General features: G+C 42.2%; 1 protein-coding gene across 1 annotated transcript in view; it reads left to right on the top strand.

The window, feature by feature from the left end:
* LOC309584620 (sorting nexin-2-like) overlaps positions 1-20020 on the top strand; it is a 140201-nt gene that overhangs the window by 99889 nt on the left and 20292 nt on the right. The window contains exons 8-10 of the mRNA XM_082300745.1: positions 12645-12720; positions 13984-14097; positions 14331-14424. Of these exons, the coding sequence (XP_082156871.1) occupies positions 12645-12720; positions 13984-14097; positions 14331-14424 (284 nt within the window). The remainder of the gene's footprint in view (positions 1-12644; positions 12721-13983; positions 14098-14330; positions 14425-20020) is intronic.

The following is a 20020-nucleotide window of genomic DNA, read 5'->3' as shown; positions in this document are numbered from 1 at the left end:
GTCTGCTCTCCTGTATAACAGCCTTCTGATGACTTATCGTGCATTAGCATAACTAGCTATGTTTTGATGTAAGAGATAGCAGATCTCTGACATCCAGAAGTGGCATACAACTGGTATTGTTCACATATTTTTGCTGTGGAAAGGTGTTACAAGACTAGATTAGATCACTCAGATCTGATCTAGTAGTTAGTTTATTGAGTTCTAATCAGTAAATGTAGGTATGTAAGATATTTAATGAGTACAAATGGATTAGCACTCAATGCTCTATGATCTACTACACTTAAAATTAGTATGGGATACAAAGACCATTGTGTAATCTTACTCTATGTATCTAAATGTTACATGCATGCAAAAAACGTCACTTCGCAACCCATTGATGCCTGGTGTCAGGTAGGGGATCTCTTAGCCTTGAGGGGTAACCGTGAGAGGCATCTCCACTCGAGGGGAGATCACTGTTACACAGCCAGCTGCTATGGAGGGAGAGCTCAACGGACCCTGATGGCTGCACATATTGGTAGCGTCAAGTGGTTGACTCGTAGTCAGATTTTGTGCTGTGTTCATGCAGTTTCAGGCACTTATCAGCCCTGTTTCCAGCTAATCCAGTTTTGTGGCTTTGGTGCAGTAGGATTAACTTTGGATAGGCCTACTTGTTGAGCATCTGCCTGCACCAAAGTCCAGTTAGTTCAAACAGGAAAAGTGTACCCATCATATTCTCCACCCTGTGACTACAGTCAATCCATTTTACTTCCCAGAGTAGTGGTATGGTCATTTCTTGCCTCTGTGCCATAAATAAAGGGTGCTAAAGACATCACCTTTTTGATAGGCTGGTAAATAAATTAAAATATCAGATTCTCTGATTCTTTAATATCAACATGGGCACTCATAGCTATTATACATTGGGATAAGCTCTGCAATTTGATATATAAACAAAGGGTTAACAATAACCACAAAAATACAAAGATTAACAAGACTACAATGGGGTCTAACATCAAATTCAAAGCTCCAGTTGCTGTTGGTGACCATCCAAGTAGAGTTTCCCACCAGTGATGTTCTCCACTATCTTCACTCTTTCTAGGACATGGTGTATCTTATCTGTGCCGTGATGGACAGTAATTAGGGTTCTTTGTCCTTTTTTTTGAACTCATTTTAGCAATTGACACAGGTCTTCCTGCTGCCACGGATTTCTTACCAATGTGAGATTGATTCCAATAGGGGTAGGTAATAAATCTTGATACAATGTATAGTTAGATTGTAACGGTTGCTAGGTTGTGACAAGAGCTGAATGCTTAATGGCATCCCATAATTTCACTAAAATTGAAAATGCAGATATTTGCATATCTACAGTGGTGTTGTCTATAAATAGAAAATAACAAAGGGTTCTATCCTGCTTTAACCCTAGCTGGCAACTAAGCACCACACAGCCACTAACTCACTCTTCCCTGGTGGGATAGGGGAGAGAATCAGAAGAGTAAAAGGGAGAAAATTCATGGGTTGAGATAAAGATAGTTTAATAGGTAAAGCAAAAGCCACACACACATCAAAGCAAAACAAGGAATTCATTCACTGCTTCCCATGGGCAGGCAGGTGTTCAGCCAGCTTCAAGAAAGCAGGACTCCATCACACCTAATGGTGACTTGGGAAGACAAGCACTGTAACTCTGAATGTGCCCCCTTCCTTCTTCTTTCCCCAGATTTATATGATGAGCATGACATCATATCATATGGAACTTTCCTTTGGTCCACCAGGATCAACTGTCTTGGCTGTGTCCCCTCCCAACTTCCTGTGCACCCCCAGCCTACTCACTGGTGGTGATGCCTTAAAGAACCTAGAAATAAAACAACACACTTTTGAGATAATATTATTATAGGATGTAATATAAAGGCTGGTCTTTATCGGAGGCCTCCAAGGGGCAGATATGGAAAATACCCAAAATACCCACCCCCGGATGGGGTGAATAGAGTTTTATAAGTTCAGCAAATTAGCATAATTGACAAAAATCACCAATTAGGAGCACAAATGGTAAGGCAATTCCCCCCAGTTCAACCCTCTCTGAATCCCACCCCCCCTTTATATAGGGACTAAACATTGTTTATAAAAATGTATCTTGAAGAGCTGTTTTCATTCTTGGTTCCCAGGAAGAACCAAGGTAGGATAGTGTTGGGGTCTCCCCCCCTGCCATGTGGTCCTGGAAAAGGGGCCCTGGGGGGGAGACATGGGGTTTCCCTAGCCCCTGGTCAGCCTCGCTCCCCATTGGTTGTTTTGTGTTCCCCTGAGCGGGCAGGGACCCTCGAGTCCCGTGATTGCAACAGTTGCTCGGCAGAACCCGGCCATGCGGCTGGAGGAATAAACATCTCTGAAACATCTATCAAGAATCAGTCCATATATATTTCTTTTCCACGGGCCTCGTTGATTTGATACGTGTGTTGCAGTAATCCGCACTGTAACAGGATAGGAGCTTTGTACCCCCCGGAGCTTGGAGCTCTGGAATGTGTTTTGTCCTTTTGCCTATCAGGGTAGTGAAAAGGTAGGGAAAAGTACTTGGACTCAGGGTTGGCAGGCAGGCAGCTATGAATACAATAATAGGCTACAGAGCTACAAATATGTGTGTAAAGAATATAGAAAATATAAAAGCAAAAATCATTCTGGCAACAGTGGGGATGGTGTGAGAAGCAGAAAAGGCCTTGGCTCTGTGTAAGCCCTGCTCAACAATAAGGAAAACATCTATTATCAACACAGTTTCCAGCACAAATCCAAAATATAGCCCCATACAAGATAGTGTAAAGAAAATTAACTGTATCCCAGTCAAAACCAGCACATTCTCTCATACAAACACATCTATTTCCAACATATACCAGTACAGTTTAAGGACTTCATCAGGATGTATTTCAAAATAACAAACATTTTGTTCAGTGTCAAGACAAATGTCTTGGGCCTTAATGGTGTTGCTTTCACAAATAAATCCTTGTTGTTTCTGTAAAACACATGTCAACATCATCAGTGTGACATTTGTTCCCATTTTGTTGGTCCCATACTCTCTGTCCAAACAGATATAGTTCCATGGTGATTTACTCCTAGTGCAAGGATTGGGTATATAGTATTGTCATAGTTTAGCAAAGCATAGTCCCAGAAGTGATGTTCTTGCAAAGGGGTGCTTACAGCATCCTCTATGACCTAACAGAACCTATCAGATGGCCAGTTTGAATATGGACAATTCTTTAAACCACTTAAAGTTGTGACCGCCTCTGTGATGCACACTTAAGAATAGAAACCCTGAGGCAGAGGCTCCTCTCTCTCGTTTCTGGTGCTGGGACAGGTGGCTGCGGGCCCCGTGTGGGGGCCAGCGGGCCTGGCCCAGGCCCTGCTCGGGCCAGGCCGGGCCAGGCCACAGCCATCCTGGAGCCGATGGGCCCTGTTCCACTCGCTGAACCCCCCCCCCCCCCCCCCCCCCCCCCCCAGCGCTGCTGTGGGCAGCTGGAGCGGCTCGGCTCCCCCCTCCCTCCACTGTGATAAGCCACATTCCAGCTGCAAGGCCTAGGTGAGATTTACCCTTTTAGTGCTGTGAAGAGCTGAAAACCTGAGGGAAGAGAGAGAAGTACCCATTGTAATTTCATGAAGATATGGGGGGTGGAGTGTTCAGTTCAACTTGTAAGCAAAAGCACCTGCGCTGAGATAGGCAGATGCTGACGCAGCTGTAATTTCATGAGAAGTTGAACGGGGAGAGATGGAAGCGATGAGGACTTTTGCTCCAAATGGGAAAGGAGAAAACCTCAGTTCCTAGAGATGCTCCCAAAGATTTCTTAGAGATGAAATGCTCCCAGAGATGGGTGAAGAGAACTTTTGTTTCTGAACGGCTCAACCTTAAAATTGCACCCCAAAAAACTTCAAGAGTGGACCCTCGAAAGCATTTGTGGGAAAACCTGCAAGTTGGGGGAAGGGACTCATGCAAGCAGAGAGACTCCTCTTCCTAAATGGACTGAACAAGGTTGTTATGGAAGTGATAAACAGACTGAACATCTCAAGGGTTGTCTTTTTACATTGTCAGTGGGAGAAGGGAGGAAGGTGGGGGGAGGAGAAGAGTTCTGAAGGTGTGGTATGATTTTTTTTTTTCTTCTTTTAGGTCTGTTAATAAACTTCTTTATATTCTTTCAAGATTGGTGCCTGCTTTGCATTTCTCCTAATTCTTATCTCACAGAAAATAAACAGTAATAAGTATTTTGGACCAAACCACTATAAGTATATACCAAAGCATTGTGTATTTATAAAAACAAAAGCTATGTCTTTACTTTTGGTAGGGTCATAAGTGAGGTTGATTAGATACCACTAAGACTGGAAATCCTTTTCAAATTGAGTTGCATTTTCCCAAAGTAACTTTTGAATCTCAGTGGGTAATGTGCCCTCATTGCCTTCCTTTATAATTGATGCTATAGTTGATTGCACCCATAAGTGAGCTTGCATACTGGTAAGAGCTAGAGAAACATTCTTCTGGGTGATGCCAAGTGTGTCTACAACTAGTTGGTGATCCTTCTCATTCATTCTTTCCCATTTAGGCAATATATCAGCTAAGAGCCATTGACTAGTTCCTAGTGCCAGCAAAGATCTTAACAGATGTTCCAATTTATATGAATCACTTGTTTCCAAGCTTAATTTGTTTGCCAAAACTTCAGCATCTATGCTGTTTAATACTCCTAATCCTGTTCCCAGGATGCCAATCACATCTCTCCTTGTTTGTTTTGTAGAGGTGATGGTTTGCTCATGCAACCATGCTGACCACCCTGTATGGGATGTATTTAGGAATGGTGATCAGGTGGGTTTAATTGCAGAGATATTAACCTGCATTGATAGTTCCACTTACTTGAGGAACCATGATGGATTAAACAGCACTTGTTGCTACTCTGTATATTTAATAGCATAGAGTCCAACTTCAGAAACCTGTGGGGATAAGGTTTCAACAGTCTTATCAGGGGTCTCAGAGATAGTAGGATGCATTGTGGACAGATTGTTCTTTTTTTTCTATCTGATTCACCATTTTTATAGTTAAAAGGGTGTTTCTGTTTGTGTAGTCTAATAAAGATGGTTCTGCATTGTGGGACAAAAAAGTGACAGTTCCCTTCCACCTTTTCAGATTTTAGCCACTTACTGTATTGTTGACTAATGATTGGCTTTGTTAATTTTTTTGTTGCATTACCCAATATTCCTGTATTTCCAACAATCTTAAATGTATGATTTAGACAGTACCGCAGTTACCATATTGATTAGTACAAATAAAAGAATTGTGAGCTTCCACCCCATGCGTTGGACTTGTCAATGTATAAACTGGATCTGATTCATATTGGAGATGGTTAGTCTTGTGGCAAAGATAAGTATTCTTCCAGTGTTTGACCATCTTCAGGGAAGGTGTTTTGATATTGTCACCGGTTCTGTTCCTGGAAAGGGAAATAAAAATAACACAAGTCTCATCAGGGAGACTGGACTGGATACCCTTTCTAGTGAGTGCCTAGGGTATATCCACCCAGAGCTAATATGATGCTTTTGTTTTGTACAGTGCTTGCCAAATGGTAGCAGCAGCTTGTCCAACAATTCAGCAAGAGCTGCATGAGTTATAGTGGGTGAATGTTTATAGCCATGAGGAAGTCTGTTAAAAATAAATTGTATCCTATGGTAGGTTGTTGGAGGTAAGGATTGTTCTTTATTTTTTTCTTTTTCTCTCAGGGAATTTTTTCCCCATCTGTTGCCTCAGAGATAATAACTACTGGTACTTAATAGAGACAAAAGAAGTGGCTAAGGTGAGGGGAAGGGTGCAGCTGACTCTTGTAGCTTAGGGGCTTTCTTTTGGAAGGGCAGAGATACCTCGAGATTTTGGCTGGGGGGTGAGGAGCTGGGCTCGGCTCCTTTCTGTCTTGCTCTCGGGATAGAAGGAGAGACAGGCTGTGGTTTCTGTGGGAAGAATTCGCCACCAATGTGGAGTCCCATCTCCTACTGCCTTCTCCTACCGTGAGCGAGGCTCTGCTCGTAAGAGCCGCTGTTGCACTGGGACCTTATTAACACCCTACCTCACTGGAAAGGACCCTCACCATCTACTCGGGTGCCTCAGGGGAAAACTCAAGACCCCGAGCCCCCTCCAAGGGAGCGTCTCCCGGCTGCCTTCGGGAGCCCGGCTGCTGCTGCCCAGCCCCACCATTTTTTCTGCCATTGCTCCAGGTTTTTCGCTACACTGTAACTGAGCATCCCGTGCCTGCTGGGGCACCCCCCGGCTCCTGCTACAGCTGCAGAGTTTCTGCTACATGTCGTTTGCTACCCTGGGTATGCCTGCCTCTGCCATTCCAGCTGCTGCTCTGAGGTTCCTGCTACAGCTCCTTTCGCTATCCAGAGGGGCACCAGGACCAACTGCTCCTGTAAGGTTGTAAAGAAAGCTGGTGCCCCTGCCATTAACCTAATGGAGAAGGCAGCTGAGCTTGCGCCACAGCGCCCCCTGCAGTCACAGGGGGAATCATCGCACCTACCCTGCCAGCTAGCCCGTAACTACACCAAAGGGGAAAGGGCTTGACAGCCGAGAGAAGGCTGTTACTGGGTTTCTGGTTTTGTTTGTTGTTGCTGTCATTTTTGTTGCTTGTTTGCCTTGTTATCCATATACAGACTAGTAAAGAACTGTTATTCCTTTTCCCATATCTTTGCCTGAAAGCCCCTTAATTTCATAGTTATAATAATTTGGAGGGAAAGGGGTCATGCTCTCCATTTCAAGGGAGGTTCCCACCTTCCTTGGCAGACATCTGTCTTTCAAACCAAGACATAGGTAAAAGCAAATCTTTCCTTATGTTCCTCCTGTAGCAGCACCATAAAGAATGCATCTTTTACATCTGGTACTGCCACTGAGGGGTGAACAGCTGCCTGAAGGGTGACAGTTAATGTAGCAATGTTCAGGATGGCAGTCATGAGAGTGTTACCAAAAATTCAGTAAAATAAAAAAACTCCTTAACACCAATGTAGCATTTAAAAGCAGGCATTCTTTACTCGGCTGGATGAATGAGGGGATAGCTCCTCCTAAATTCATGCATGCTGACTACAGGAAAGTTTCTGTTTATATAATGTATTTTACATACATATTCATTGATTTGCCCAGAATAAACATACATATAATAATCATTTCCCCAAAATCATTAACATCTGAGTCAAGAGGTATTGCAGAAAAAGACATCCTTAAAATCGAGCACCATGAACCATTTTTATGCCCTTTTCAGTGCTGTCAAGAGTGTGTACGGATTAGCTACTATTAGATGAATATCAGGTACTTTTTATTAATGGCCCTTAAATCTTGTACTAATCTATATTCCCCATTTTGCTTTTTAACTGGTAATATTGGTGTGTTGTATTCTGATTCACACTCTTTTAATAACCTATACTCTAAAAATCTTTCTATAAGCTTCTCCAACTTTTTCCTTGCCTCCTAAATAGGATATTGTTTTTGCTTTACCAGTCTGGCTTCAGGTTTGAGAGTAATCCTCACTGGTTTGGCCACCTTTGATCATCCAGGCATCTCAGTTGCCCACACCAGTGGGGTTACAGCATTCTCTACCTCCTTTGGGATTTTTTCCAACTCATTTGATTCCTGTAACATAAATATCTTTGCCCTGACAGTTTTGGGTTCTGATATTTGAATTTGTATTTCCCCATCCCAGAAAGTTATTTGAGCATCCAATTTTCCCAATAAATCTCTCCCCAACAAGGGGATTGGGCATTCAGGCATATATAATTTGGTGTGCCCTCCACTGTTTTCTTAATTTAAATAGTAATGGTTGTAAAAAAGGCCTGTTCTCTTTCCTCTCTGTCATACCCATAACACTTACAATTTCCAAGCTAAGTTTTCCTCTGTATGTATTCAGTGCTGAATAATTTGCTTCTGTATCAATTTAAAAACTGCACCTTTTCATACCCCAGCAATAATGTAACCAGGGGATCAGCTGACGATGATTCCCCTGCTCCCCTTCAGGGGAATCCTTCATTTTCACTTAAGGTCTTGAGCTTGATGGTTTGAAGAACCAGGTTTAGGTTTCCTGTCTGATTTCCCCTGGCTTGGGGACACTCCCTTTTCCAATGTCCCCTTTCTTTACAAATTACCAAAGTATTCTTCAGCCACCAACTATTAAAATATTCAACCAATTGTTTCTAAGTGAGGGTGTCCTGAGTCCTAATTTTGGTTTCAAATACTTTAGCAACTCTATTTGGATCTTCCCTATAAACTCCTGCCACCTGTCTCCATGACATTAAATCCACTATTAAAAATGGGGTTACTGGACCATGATTCCTGACCGCCTGCTGTGGGGGAGCCATAAGGACTTCCCTGGCATCTCCCCCAACATTTCCTTTCTGCCTTCTAGTGTATCCTGCAATCAGACTAAAATCCTCGGATCCCCTAAAACATTCTCTCCATTCCAGTCCACTTTCCCACAACCTACCCATAGGTTTAAACATCTTTCCCAGTGATTCATCATTCCCCTCCTCCATTCTTTGCCACAGAGTAACCATCAGCTCTAAATTCTCCTCCTCTTCTCACCCGCACTTTAAAAACTTCTGTCCTATGCTGCACGCAGAACAACATCACTTCAACCCTTTCCCTTTCTTTTCCTTTTCAAATGTTAAAATTAATGGATCTTGAAGGGTCCTCCCACATTCCTCTTGCCACTCTGGATGATTTCTTAGGGTGAAAAACTAGTCAACATAAGGAACTTCATCCCACTTATTCTCCCTTCTACAAAACAACATTAATTGCAATATGCGATTATACTGTAATGTTCCATCCTTATGCCACTTCTCTTGATCTTCCAATGTGTAAAGTGGTCGCCACTGATTACAATATTGTCCTTGCTGAAAGCCACTTTTGCATGCCTTATTTCTGTGCTTAAAGTTTCACAGAAACAGTAGAAATTGAATTACCCTTTTAGTATCATGGGGAAAGTGGGCAGAAAAGCAATTTGCCTTTTTTTTTTAATTCATTGAAGTTTATGCCTTAGAATAGTGAACTTAAGTACTACAAGCCTGACAGGTGTCTTCAAGCATGCCTGGTGTTGTCTTCGGTGAAAATGTTAGTTATCACCCTTGCAGTAAGTGCTATTTTCTAGTAGAAAAGTTCAAAAGGAAAAGCTCTTTGCCAGGTCAACTAGTACTTGCTACTGACTATCAGTACAGGCAAGGAAAAGTTGAGCAATCTAATGTATGAAATAGTTTCACTGCAACTCTTAGCTTCTTTAGGAAGAAAAGTATAGATCTGGTGGCCATATCTAATGGAGGATGGAGACAATACATTGTGTTTACAATATCGATGTACTCAAACTTTCCGTTAAGTCCCAGTCTATATAACTTTCTAGGACAGTTTCCAAGCAATTTGTGCCTGTAATGGGGCAGTTTTGGTAATTTACAGCTGAGGCTTGAGCAAAACTAAAGCTCTGCAAAAAATACAAATACTGTTAATGATGTTCTGTTGTCGGCAATTGAATCACAGACTCAGACCGGCAGGGAATGTGAAAAACAAGGTCCACTTTTTGTAGAATTTAAAAAAAAACAGTTGAATAAAAGGGACAATTAGGAGACAATAGCAAAAAGGGTATTATGGCCGGGTACTTTGGCAGAGAGCCAAAAGCACACCTCTACATTCAAACGATCATCTTTAAAAGTACATCTCTTATTGCATATTCATCACAATAATGCATGATTCATAAATTCTTTGGAGTTTCTATGTATCATCCCATCAGCCTTATCTTCCTCCTTGGCTCCATTCCGTCTCTGCTCCCTCCATAAATTCTTCTCCCTGGTTTCTGGTTTTCTTCTTCTCCGATATACTCCAGGAATGTGAAGACTTTCTCTGCCTATCTTTTCTAAATTGACTACATAAACAATAGACATTCTATATCATGTATTACATTACAGAACCTAGGTAAAGTTTTTCTAACATTAAGGAACATGCAAAAAGCCATGTAGCGGGTTCGGTTCATAACCGGGTGGAAACACCAATTTAGTGTAGTGGTTTGGTCCAAAATACTCATTATTGTTTATCTTCTGTGAGATAAGAATTAGGAGAAATGCAAAGCAGGCACCAAACTTGAAAGAATATAAAGAAGTTTATTAACAGACCCAAAAGAAGAGAAAAAAAAATCATACCACATATTCAGAACACTTCTCCTCCCCCCCACCTTTCTCCCTTCTCCCACTGACAATGTAAAAAGACAACCCTTGAGATGTTCAGTCTGTTTACTACTTCCATAATAACCTTGTTCAGTCCATTTAGAAAGAGAAGTCTCTTCTTGCTCGTGCTATGAAAACATTATCACAATGAGACAGCCGCCCACTTCCAAATATTGTTCAGTCCATTTAGGAAGAGGAGTCTCTCTGCTCGCATGTGAGTCCCTTCCCCCCCCCCGACTTGCAGCTTTTCCCGCAACTGCTTTCAAGGGTCCACTCTTGAAGTTTTTCGGGTACAATTTTAAGGTTGAGCCGTTCAGGAACAAAAACAGAGGCACTTCTCCTTCCCGGGGAGCAAAGGGTCTTCATCATCTTCATTGTTAGGACTATCTCTGGGAGTATCTCTAGGAACTGAGGTTTTCTCCTTTCCCATTTGGAGCAAAAGTCCTCATCTGGTCCATCTCTCCCTGTCCAAACTTCTCATGAAATTACAGCTGCGTCAGCATCTGCCTATCTCAGCGCAGGTGCTTTTGCTTATGAGTTGAACACTCCACCCCCCATATCTTCATGAAATTACAATGGGTACTCTGACATATCATAGCTTCGCAACAATACTTCAGCTTTAAGCATCTCCTCTTTCTCTTCCCTCAGGTTTTCAGCTCTTCACAGCAATAAAAGGGTTAATCTCACCTCGGCCTTGCAGCTGTGTGGCTTATCGCTGTTGGTCACCTGACCTCTGCCGGACAGTGGTGCCGCGTTTGCTGAAATCTTGGCCGCAGTGGAGGGGGGGGGGGGGGGGGGGTTCCGAGCCGCTCTGGCTGCCCACAGCCCTGCTGGGGGGGGGTCATCCTGGAGCCGTAGCCCGGCCCGGCCTGGCCCGAGCAGGGGCCGGGCCCGCTGGCCCCCGCTGGCCCCCGCTCGGGCCCCGCAGCCACCTGTCCCAGCGCCGGAAACGAGAGAGAGCTCGGGGGGGGAGTTTGTCTATTCTTAAGTGTGTATCATAGAGGCAGTCACAACTGTAAGTGGCTCAGAGAATTGTCCATATTCAAACGGGCCAGCTGATAGGTTCTATCAGGTCCCAGAGGAAACTGTAAGCACCCCTTGGCAAGGACATCCCTTCCGGGACTATGCTTGCTAACCTATGCCAAGCCAATATCACAATACATTCATAACAGGAATCTGAATCGTTTATTCAAAGAAATGAGCTGGTTTTATACACTTTTCTAAGGCAGAGTATTTCCTTATATGGTAATCCTCACTACGTGACCTATCCCGTGTTGCCACATCAGCAACACACTTCCTTCTATGGGATGATCACTCGCTGTTAACTCGTCCGTCAGCTCTCGACAGGATCCTCTCCGTAGGGATGTGCCGTGTGGCACTTCCTCTTCCCAGGGTCCGGTGGAGACAAACCTCTCTGTGTGCTGCCTTGTGCTCTTTTGTGCTGCCATGCGCTGGCCGCCATGTGCTCGCCGGCGCCGTGAGGTCGCTGGTGCCGCTCCCCGTTGGCCCCACTCGCTCTCCTCCCGCCGCGTCTGCCGCCGCTGCTACACTCTTGCAGAGGGCAAATGGAGAGGGAACACGCTACCAGGAAAGGCCGCCCCGGCTCCAGCCACTCGCCACGACCCGGCTCCGGCTGATGCCGCATGGCGTGGGGAGGCGTGAGCTCTTCTACGATACCGTCCGGTTCCCCTCCAGGGTCAAACGGGTCGGGGGACGAGGGGCCATCTTCTGGTTCTTCTCCCACAGCCCCGACAGACTTATGGTTCGCTGGCGGAGCAGAAGGGCTCCGCACAGCTGCCGCAGTGGCACATTCTGTTAGTTCATCTTAATTGGCAATATTGAATACTTTCCTATGCTCCCATGGTATTTTGAGGTATTACGTTTCTGTAAAGCATTCTTTTAAACGTCAGACACTTTCTGTTAATACATAATATTAAAATCAGTTATGACAAACTTGCAGCAGTTTTTAGTGAATGAGAACTGTAGAAATTTCCATCTTCAACTCACATTTGTACAATCAGTGGTTTTTAGATCCAAGCAGAAATGCAAAAAATTTCAAAAAGAAAGACTTGCACTAATTTAACTTCTGGGTGGATGAGTCCTGTAGAACTAATATAGGAAGAAGGCTGTCTAGCCAATGAATAAATAGTTCATTTAAATTGGGTGTTGTTAGAACAGAAAGCCTTCACTGAGGTGTTTAAAATATCAAGTATATTATTTTAATACTGTGCAATATAGATTTATGGCAGATTATGACATCTTAAGTTTCATATAAACAAACTAGGTTAGAAACCACTGCCAAGAACTTGTCTCTAGAGATGACTACAACTGTTCAAACCCCATTAGATAATGAAAAAAGGTTACATGCTGCCTGCATTGTACCCATTCTTTAGCTAAAGGATACTTTCCAATGCTGTCAGGCACATGAAATCCATTTTGTTATCTAATATTTGAACTTTTTTAAATCATAGGTATCTACAAAGAACAGTAAAACATCCTACCTTGTTGCAAGATCCAGATTTAAGGCTATTCTTGGAAAGTTCTGAGGTATTTACTGTCTTTTAAGTTCTTTATTTGTTTCCAGATGTGGTAATGTACAAAGCAATGCACTCTTTGTATTGAAACCTAATCTCCTAAATTTATATGAAATCAAATTGGATTGTACCCTTCATGGGACAGAGTGACAAAAGGCTACTTAGGTAATTGTGTACAAAGCCTACTGCCTCTGCCTCTGATAAATCTTAGGCTAGTATTGACCAAAAGCTATCTGCTGTTCAATGACTTCTGCCAAGTGAGTTGGTTTTTCTGGTTCTGTGTGAAGCTCATCATACACAATATAAAAATCCATAGTCAGTGCTACTGAGATTTAATTAAAATAATGAATTAAACTGTCTTGGAAACAGTTCTTGCCTCTAGGAGTCAAGATTGAGGTTTATTGGCATAACGTGAACAGGCATGCAGTGCTGCTGCCCATGCTAGATGTTTTGAGGACTTCAGTCACCAGTGCTATATCAATCTGGCACCTTTTACAAAAGGAAATATATTGTGGTTGTCTGTTATTTCTCCAAAAACACATCTATAAGCATACATAGTTGATTTGCTGTAATAGTGGATTATCTTTTGGCCAATGTCAATATCTTAGCTATGCTAATAAGTCATAGAGGCCTCATTACTGACAGAAGCATCATTGATAGATAACTTAAAAGTGTCAATGCTGCTGACACAAAGTATCAGATATGAAGGGTAAATGGCCTGATATATTTAGTCTAATGTTAACAAAGAATAATATCAATTTCAAGTTTGTTAACTTATTCATGAGGACTTCTAAGTACCTCAAAATGCACAGTTCTCTCAATACTCATGAGGTAGGTTTTGAAACCTGACCTATATTTAAAAGCAAAAAGACATCAACTTTCTATGAACTGTACACAATATGAATCGTGCATTGTAATGAAATGGATTACAGAATTTCTGTATGTAATTATAAATCTAAGCTTTTCTGTTTCTGTAGTGGCAGTTTGTTCTTTGTAGTATATAGTTGACTAGTTACGGCCTTTGGCTAGTTCATAACTTCTGACAAGTAGGTTGTTTGTTCCATTTAAATGTAAAGGTGTAGAAGTAAAGTAAATAGTCTGTATTGTTAAGTTTTCCTCTGAGAATGTAAAAATAGTAAAACTGAGAAATTGGATTCCACTAGATTGTAACACATAGGAGTAAAGAAAATAGTTTATCCTTTTCTCCCCCTTGTACCCAGTTAAACCTTCAGCCTTTAAACCAGTCTGTTTGCCCTTATTTGTCATTCATTTCCAGCTGCCTAGAGCGGTTAACACCCAGGCTCTGAGTGGAGCAGGAATATTGAGGATGGTAAACAAGGCTGCTGATGCTGTCAACAAAATGACGATTAAGATGAATGAATCAGATGCAGTAAGAGCTCATTTTTTTTACTCGAATAATGAATGAAATGAATTCATGAAGCTCAACAATTGCATTTTAAAGCTGTAGACATAGAAAGTAAGATAGTAATCTGCTTTATTGTCTTGGATTTTTAGCTGTATCAGTTGACCATCCTAGCAATAAATGAATCATTTGCTTCTTTAAAACAAGGAATGCTGTTGGTAATCCAAATTATAATGCTAGACTTTTTCCTCTTTTGTCAGTGGTTTGAAGAAAAACAGGAGCAATTTGAGAATCTGGATCAGCAACTTAGGAAACTTCATGCCAGTGTTGAAGCATTAGTCTGCCACAAAAAAGGTAGCTTGACTTCTATGTGACTGCATGACCTTAAGTACTTAGAGCTTTAGAAAATGTTAATGAAACAGGAACTTAGTATGTCAAAACTCTTAACTAGCAAATAGTTTTGCGGTAAATTTCAATGCAAAAGTCTTCTAACGCTACCTTTTCGTTTAAACTGCTTTAGCATTTCTGGTATATCTGTATATCTGTTTTTAACCTTAATTTTATCAAAAATATATTTGAACTTGAAAGTTACAATATTGATTAGCATAGCCTTTTTTTCTTGCAGAGATTTAATAGCATAACTAGCAAGTGATATCTGACAGTAGACATCAATAAATGTATCTAGATCACATGGTGTCACCTGAAACCAAGGGGACAGACAGGTTCTTTTAGGGATCTTTGGCAGAATGATGACAGCACTAAGTCATAGTTACAGTTGGAGATTTATTTTATTTTACAGGATTTTATGATTAGTATAGAATATAATTTATAATCAGAATAATACAAGATTTCTATAAGCAGAATCAGTGTAGTACAATTTTATAAGTAGTGTAGCGTAACCAAAAAATTGGTAAAAATAAAAAAACTTCTTAACACCAATGTAGCATTAAGAAGCAGGCATTCTTTATTCAGCTGGATGCACGAGGGGGTAGCTCCTCCAAAAGTCACGCATGCTGAGTACAGGAAAGTTCCTGTTTAGATATGATATTTTACATACATATTCATTGATTTTCCCAGAATAAACATACATATGATAATAATTTCCTCAAAATCATTAACATATTTTCCCTCCCCTTTACACGTGCATTCTTCTGTCCTGGGGGTCTCTCTGGTGGTCCCTGGTGGTCAGCGACCCCAAAGTCATACTTGATCACCCAGTGAACTGGTAAAAGTTGGCACAACTGGGCTGGTTGCTATCCAGTTCTCCTTCTTACACAATGGGCATTGTGCAGTTCCATGGACCAGTGGGTTTTGAAGAATAAACATTGTGTTATCTCACCAGGTGTAGACAATTTTTCATCTGGCAACAGTAGTACAGAATTTTATAGCACCACTTAGCTTATGGTTTCTAATCACCTGGACCCTCTGCAAATCAGGTCACATCTTAATACTTGGTTTACTGTATGAACATAACAATCATAATCTATATTTGAAAGACATATAAAAGAACACTTGTCACTCAATCCTCGGAGGAAGCAGGTGACAGTGGAGGCACCTCTGGCCACTGGGAGGTCACAGGTCACTGTCCAGCAGCAGTTCTGGTCCAAGTTCCCTCTTAGGACTTGTAACTGCTCTGTTATGCTTCCCTATTCTGTGATGGAGTCATCAACAACATCTGGTTATCTGGGCGCCTAGGGCTTTCAAGGCCAGTAAGAAGGGGATTAGTTAGCCTGGGACCCAGGAATCTTGAGGCCAATAGGGCGGGAAAGAAGAAATCTTTGATTCATCTACTTGGTTCACAGGACCTTCAGGGCCTGATAATGAGGGGAAAGGGGACTAATACGTGACCAGGTTGGTCACAGAGAATGTCTGTTTGCCTTATAAAATGACATTAGTTATGCTAACCATATTACCAGGGGTCAGGAGCAGGGGGTACCAGCCACACCCCACCCCCAACACCATCACAAACAGGGAAGTATGCCAGTGGTGGTGGCACCATCACCTCTTGCCCATGACCTGAAACTTAGTAATAGGGTCATAAAGAGGACTCCACAGCAGTAATGGGCCTTTTGTAGTCTAAAGGCTGTTCATTTGAGGAGGGAGGAGAGTATAAAACATTAATTTTTAGTAACCAATATGCATAAAGATTTAAAGCAAGATATAATACACAATAACATCATTCCAACAGCCATAGTAAGAGCTAATATTAACAGAACATGACAGGCCCATGCTCTGAAGTCAGGTAACCAAGACCACAGCCAAAACCAGGCAGTTGATAGACCTTCTGACAAGGGTTGCTTGAGTTATTTGGTGAAAGGTATGAACTTGTCTTTGATTTATGTTTATATGATATTAGATTTGTTTAGATTTGTTAGTATAAAAACAAATGGTATTTGGCAGTACCCATACACCTCCTTGTGATGCTAGAAGATAGTCTGTGGCCTAATGGTTTTGAATAGGTAATCGTGATATAGGTGTAAATAGGTGTTTTTACCAGGGGTTTAATTACAAAATGCTTATGGCATACAGGCTAATGGTTGTGTAAAAAAGGAATAGTTAAATTTTTGGTTTGAAATGCACAGGAAACAAGATGTGCTATGGTACAAGTACTTCCTTCCCATTGTGGTCAAAGACTTTTATACAGAGCCAGAACTATCCAGATGCTAGAATGGTAGGCCACCAACTTGATTTCATAAGAATATCTAGGGAAATATTTCTCACACCATTGATAAGTCTCCTTTTCACTGTCAGGATGATGAAGTTTGAGTAGGGAAGTGTGGCTCGTTCAAATAGTATGAAAAAGAATTTGTTGAGAGTCTTTCTGAAGAATGGCTAAAAAGCAAAGGTCATGATAACACAGCAGGCTTAGTAAAGATGCAGACACTGAGTCCTTGAGCAAGAAGTTGCATAGATAACAGAATGTGCATTCAGATAAGTAAGCAGACAGAAACCATATGGAAGAGGAAGATAAGACCACCGTGTTTGCAGATCCCACGGAATAGCTCCCACCAATGAGGAGCTCGACTTTTGCAATATGTATGAGCTAATTAGTAGTACTATAAGTATGTGTAGTTTATGATAATAAACGAGACTTGCTGAACATCATGCCTTGAGTGCTTGTCTCCCGCGACTCCACCCGACAAGAATTGGCATATATAGAGCCGATCATGTTATGCCAGATACAGGTGGCCCAATTGTTGTTAGTACTTAACCAACCACTACTCTGTAAAATGTAGAATTAGGACCAGTGAAATTATAGAATTTCAGCAAAATGTACCATTAATATTCCATGCAAGATTCCAGAGTGGTGAAATATTTAAAAGAGCAGTGTTTTGTTTTTACAGATCCATGTGGTTCTTAAATTGGAGTCATTACAAACTCTGGTTCAATTACAGCATATCATCTGAAACTGGGTTTGCATCTAGCTGTAGAGCAGAGTATAGTCACAAAGGCTTGTTTCTCCCACACTGAATTTACGTGTTCATGCATTGTAATGCACCATGGGGTTTTATCATATGAATGTGCCATAAAAGGTTGGGCTTTATAAGTTGGAGGGTTGGGAAGTAAGTATACCAATTTAGATTGATACCAAGATGTTTCAGGAACAGATTCAGCTAACCATGCGGAATTAGCATGCGAAGACTGAGAATGGTGTAAACAATACCAACAGTTTGAGAGATGATGTTCATTAACTAAATGACATGATTATTGTTCCAGTCAAGAACAGCGTCACGCTGAGAAAAGCAACAGGCTGACAGTGGGGTTTTACAGGTTTCGTTGTTTGGAGACCAGGAAAATGAGCTCATTCCACTGTGTAGAGGAATTCCTTGTGGAACGGGGGCATATGATACCCCAGGAGAGCTTGGGCACCCCAGGGTTGCTGCAGAAGTACCCCTGACGGGGCCTCAGGCTGAAGATAGGCTTGCAAGGCACTTGCTAGCCGGCAGCCTTGAAAAGCCTTGGGAAAAGCTATACACTGGTCAGCTCCCCCGCTGCTTAGAGGCTTTCTCGTGGGAAAGGGGCATGAACTTTGCAAAGTATAACTTGGTGTAAGTAAACAATAAAACTGGAGCACGATGATCAAATCGTATCGGTGTTCGTGTCATGACTCCGGCTGGTTCCCCTGCACCCGGGACTTCACCCCCTGCTAAACCACTGGGCATCTGGTGGGTCTGTCAGTTATTTAAGCATCAGACAGCTTCAGGTAGGGCTTTACTCCATTTTTCTGTATATAAATGTAGCTCTAGAGTTCATTTTAGTAGACCATTCCATCTCTCAACCATGCTATTACTTTGAGGTCTGTAGGGCAGGTGGAACACTCAGGCAACTCCATTATGTTCACACCACTCTTGTACAATTTTAATTTTTAAATGAGAGCCATTGTCAGACTGCACAGCTGTGCCAGTTTGAACAAATTTGGAGGAAAATATCCCCTGATAGAAGGCAGGTTACAACCACCCCTCCCCCACCAGGTTCGGGGAAAAATGAAATTTTCATTGGAGGAAAGTGAAAGAGATAAAAACTATTTATTTAACAAACACAGGAAAAGGATAATAATGCTAAATAATAAAACCTCTCACTGTGGAGAGAAACCTGGGAAAATTTCAGAGTCCTTCTGTAGATGTGCTCTCTGTCCTCCTCCTCGGAGCTGGGACGGGGTGGGCACAAGTTGTGTTCTCTTCTGTCCTGCCAGTTGCAGGGAATGGTAGGGCAAGAAATGGGAAAATCACGCAGATGAATACCTGGCTTCGAGACTGGTGTTACCAGCAGAATTTTGGGGTTTTTGATCATGGGTCAGTTTATATGACACTGAGCCTGCTGGTGTGGAAATACTCACAGCTCTTAGCCGGCTAGGCTGGTAGTTCAGTGCCTTAGAAAGCCTCGAGCAGCCTAGAGAGGTTACACGGGCAATCTGGCACTTCAGTAGCTCTAAAGATGGCAAGTGGTATCTGCAAAGCTAATACCACAAGTAGAAGCAAAGAGGGAGAAATATAGCTCTTGGCTTATGCCTTAATCCTGCAATTAAATGCTTTCAATCAGAGACAGAGACACACAGAAGTTGCTCACAGAAGGGAGCAGAGCCAAAGAAGGCAGGCCCACTCTGAGCTCTCTCTTTTATTCACGAGAAGGGAAAGGGGAGAGCTAGGGGCAGACCCAGGATAACTGGCCAATCAGACACTGCTCTAGAGTTTGAGTTACTTTCAATTTTGCCCGCGCTTTGGAACAAAGGGGATTCAGAGCACATGGCTGTTTGACCAGTCTCAGGGAGAGGGAGGGGCGGCTCTCTCTGAGCAGGCAGCAACAATACCCTATTTTTTTTCTTTAAATCTGGGTTGTAACTCTTAGTAACTTAAAGTGCATAAAACAGTAACAAATAACAGTGCAAAACATAATAGGAATCTATCGTCCCTACAACCCAACAGTACCTAGGATGTCCTTAAACTAGTTCCCCAGTTAAAACTCGGGGGTTAGTCAGGACATCTATGGTATGGGGTATCAGGACGAAGATTTACAAAATACAGTGGAAAATGTGAGTGCAAAACAGTGCAACTTAAGGGATTAACATCGAAATCTGGTGTAAGGGGTTTACATGAGGGTGCAAAATTAGGATCCTTTTTACAGCGTCTCCTCCAGGAGGCAGTTTTAACCTCCTTAACTTTTGAGGAAGTGACATAAGGTTTTATCCATTTCCCTGGGATCCACCTCAGTCCCTGAGGGGTAGATACACTGGCATACCTACATCCCCAAGTTAGAAGTTTGTATGGTCCTTGGATCTTTTGGGTCTCTGGGTCTCAGATCAGGACCTCTGGATTTTCCTTCAGTTTCTGTCTCCCGGTGTTCTGGAAATGACGATAGATGGGACGGTTTAGATCCTCAAAGGTGCTGTTCAGGAAGTTTATGGTAAACAATGCTTTGCTGAGTCTGAGGACAGGTGAGTTGAGTTTAGTGG

The sequence above is a fragment of the Coloeus monedula genome, assembly GCF_965178545.1.
Source record: "Coloeus monedula genome assembly, chromosome: W".
Taxonomy (NCBI): domain Eukaryota; kingdom Metazoa; phylum Chordata; class Aves; order Passeriformes; family Corvidae; genus Coloeus; species Coloeus monedula.
This window is presented reverse-complemented; position numbering and strand designations above follow the sequence as displayed.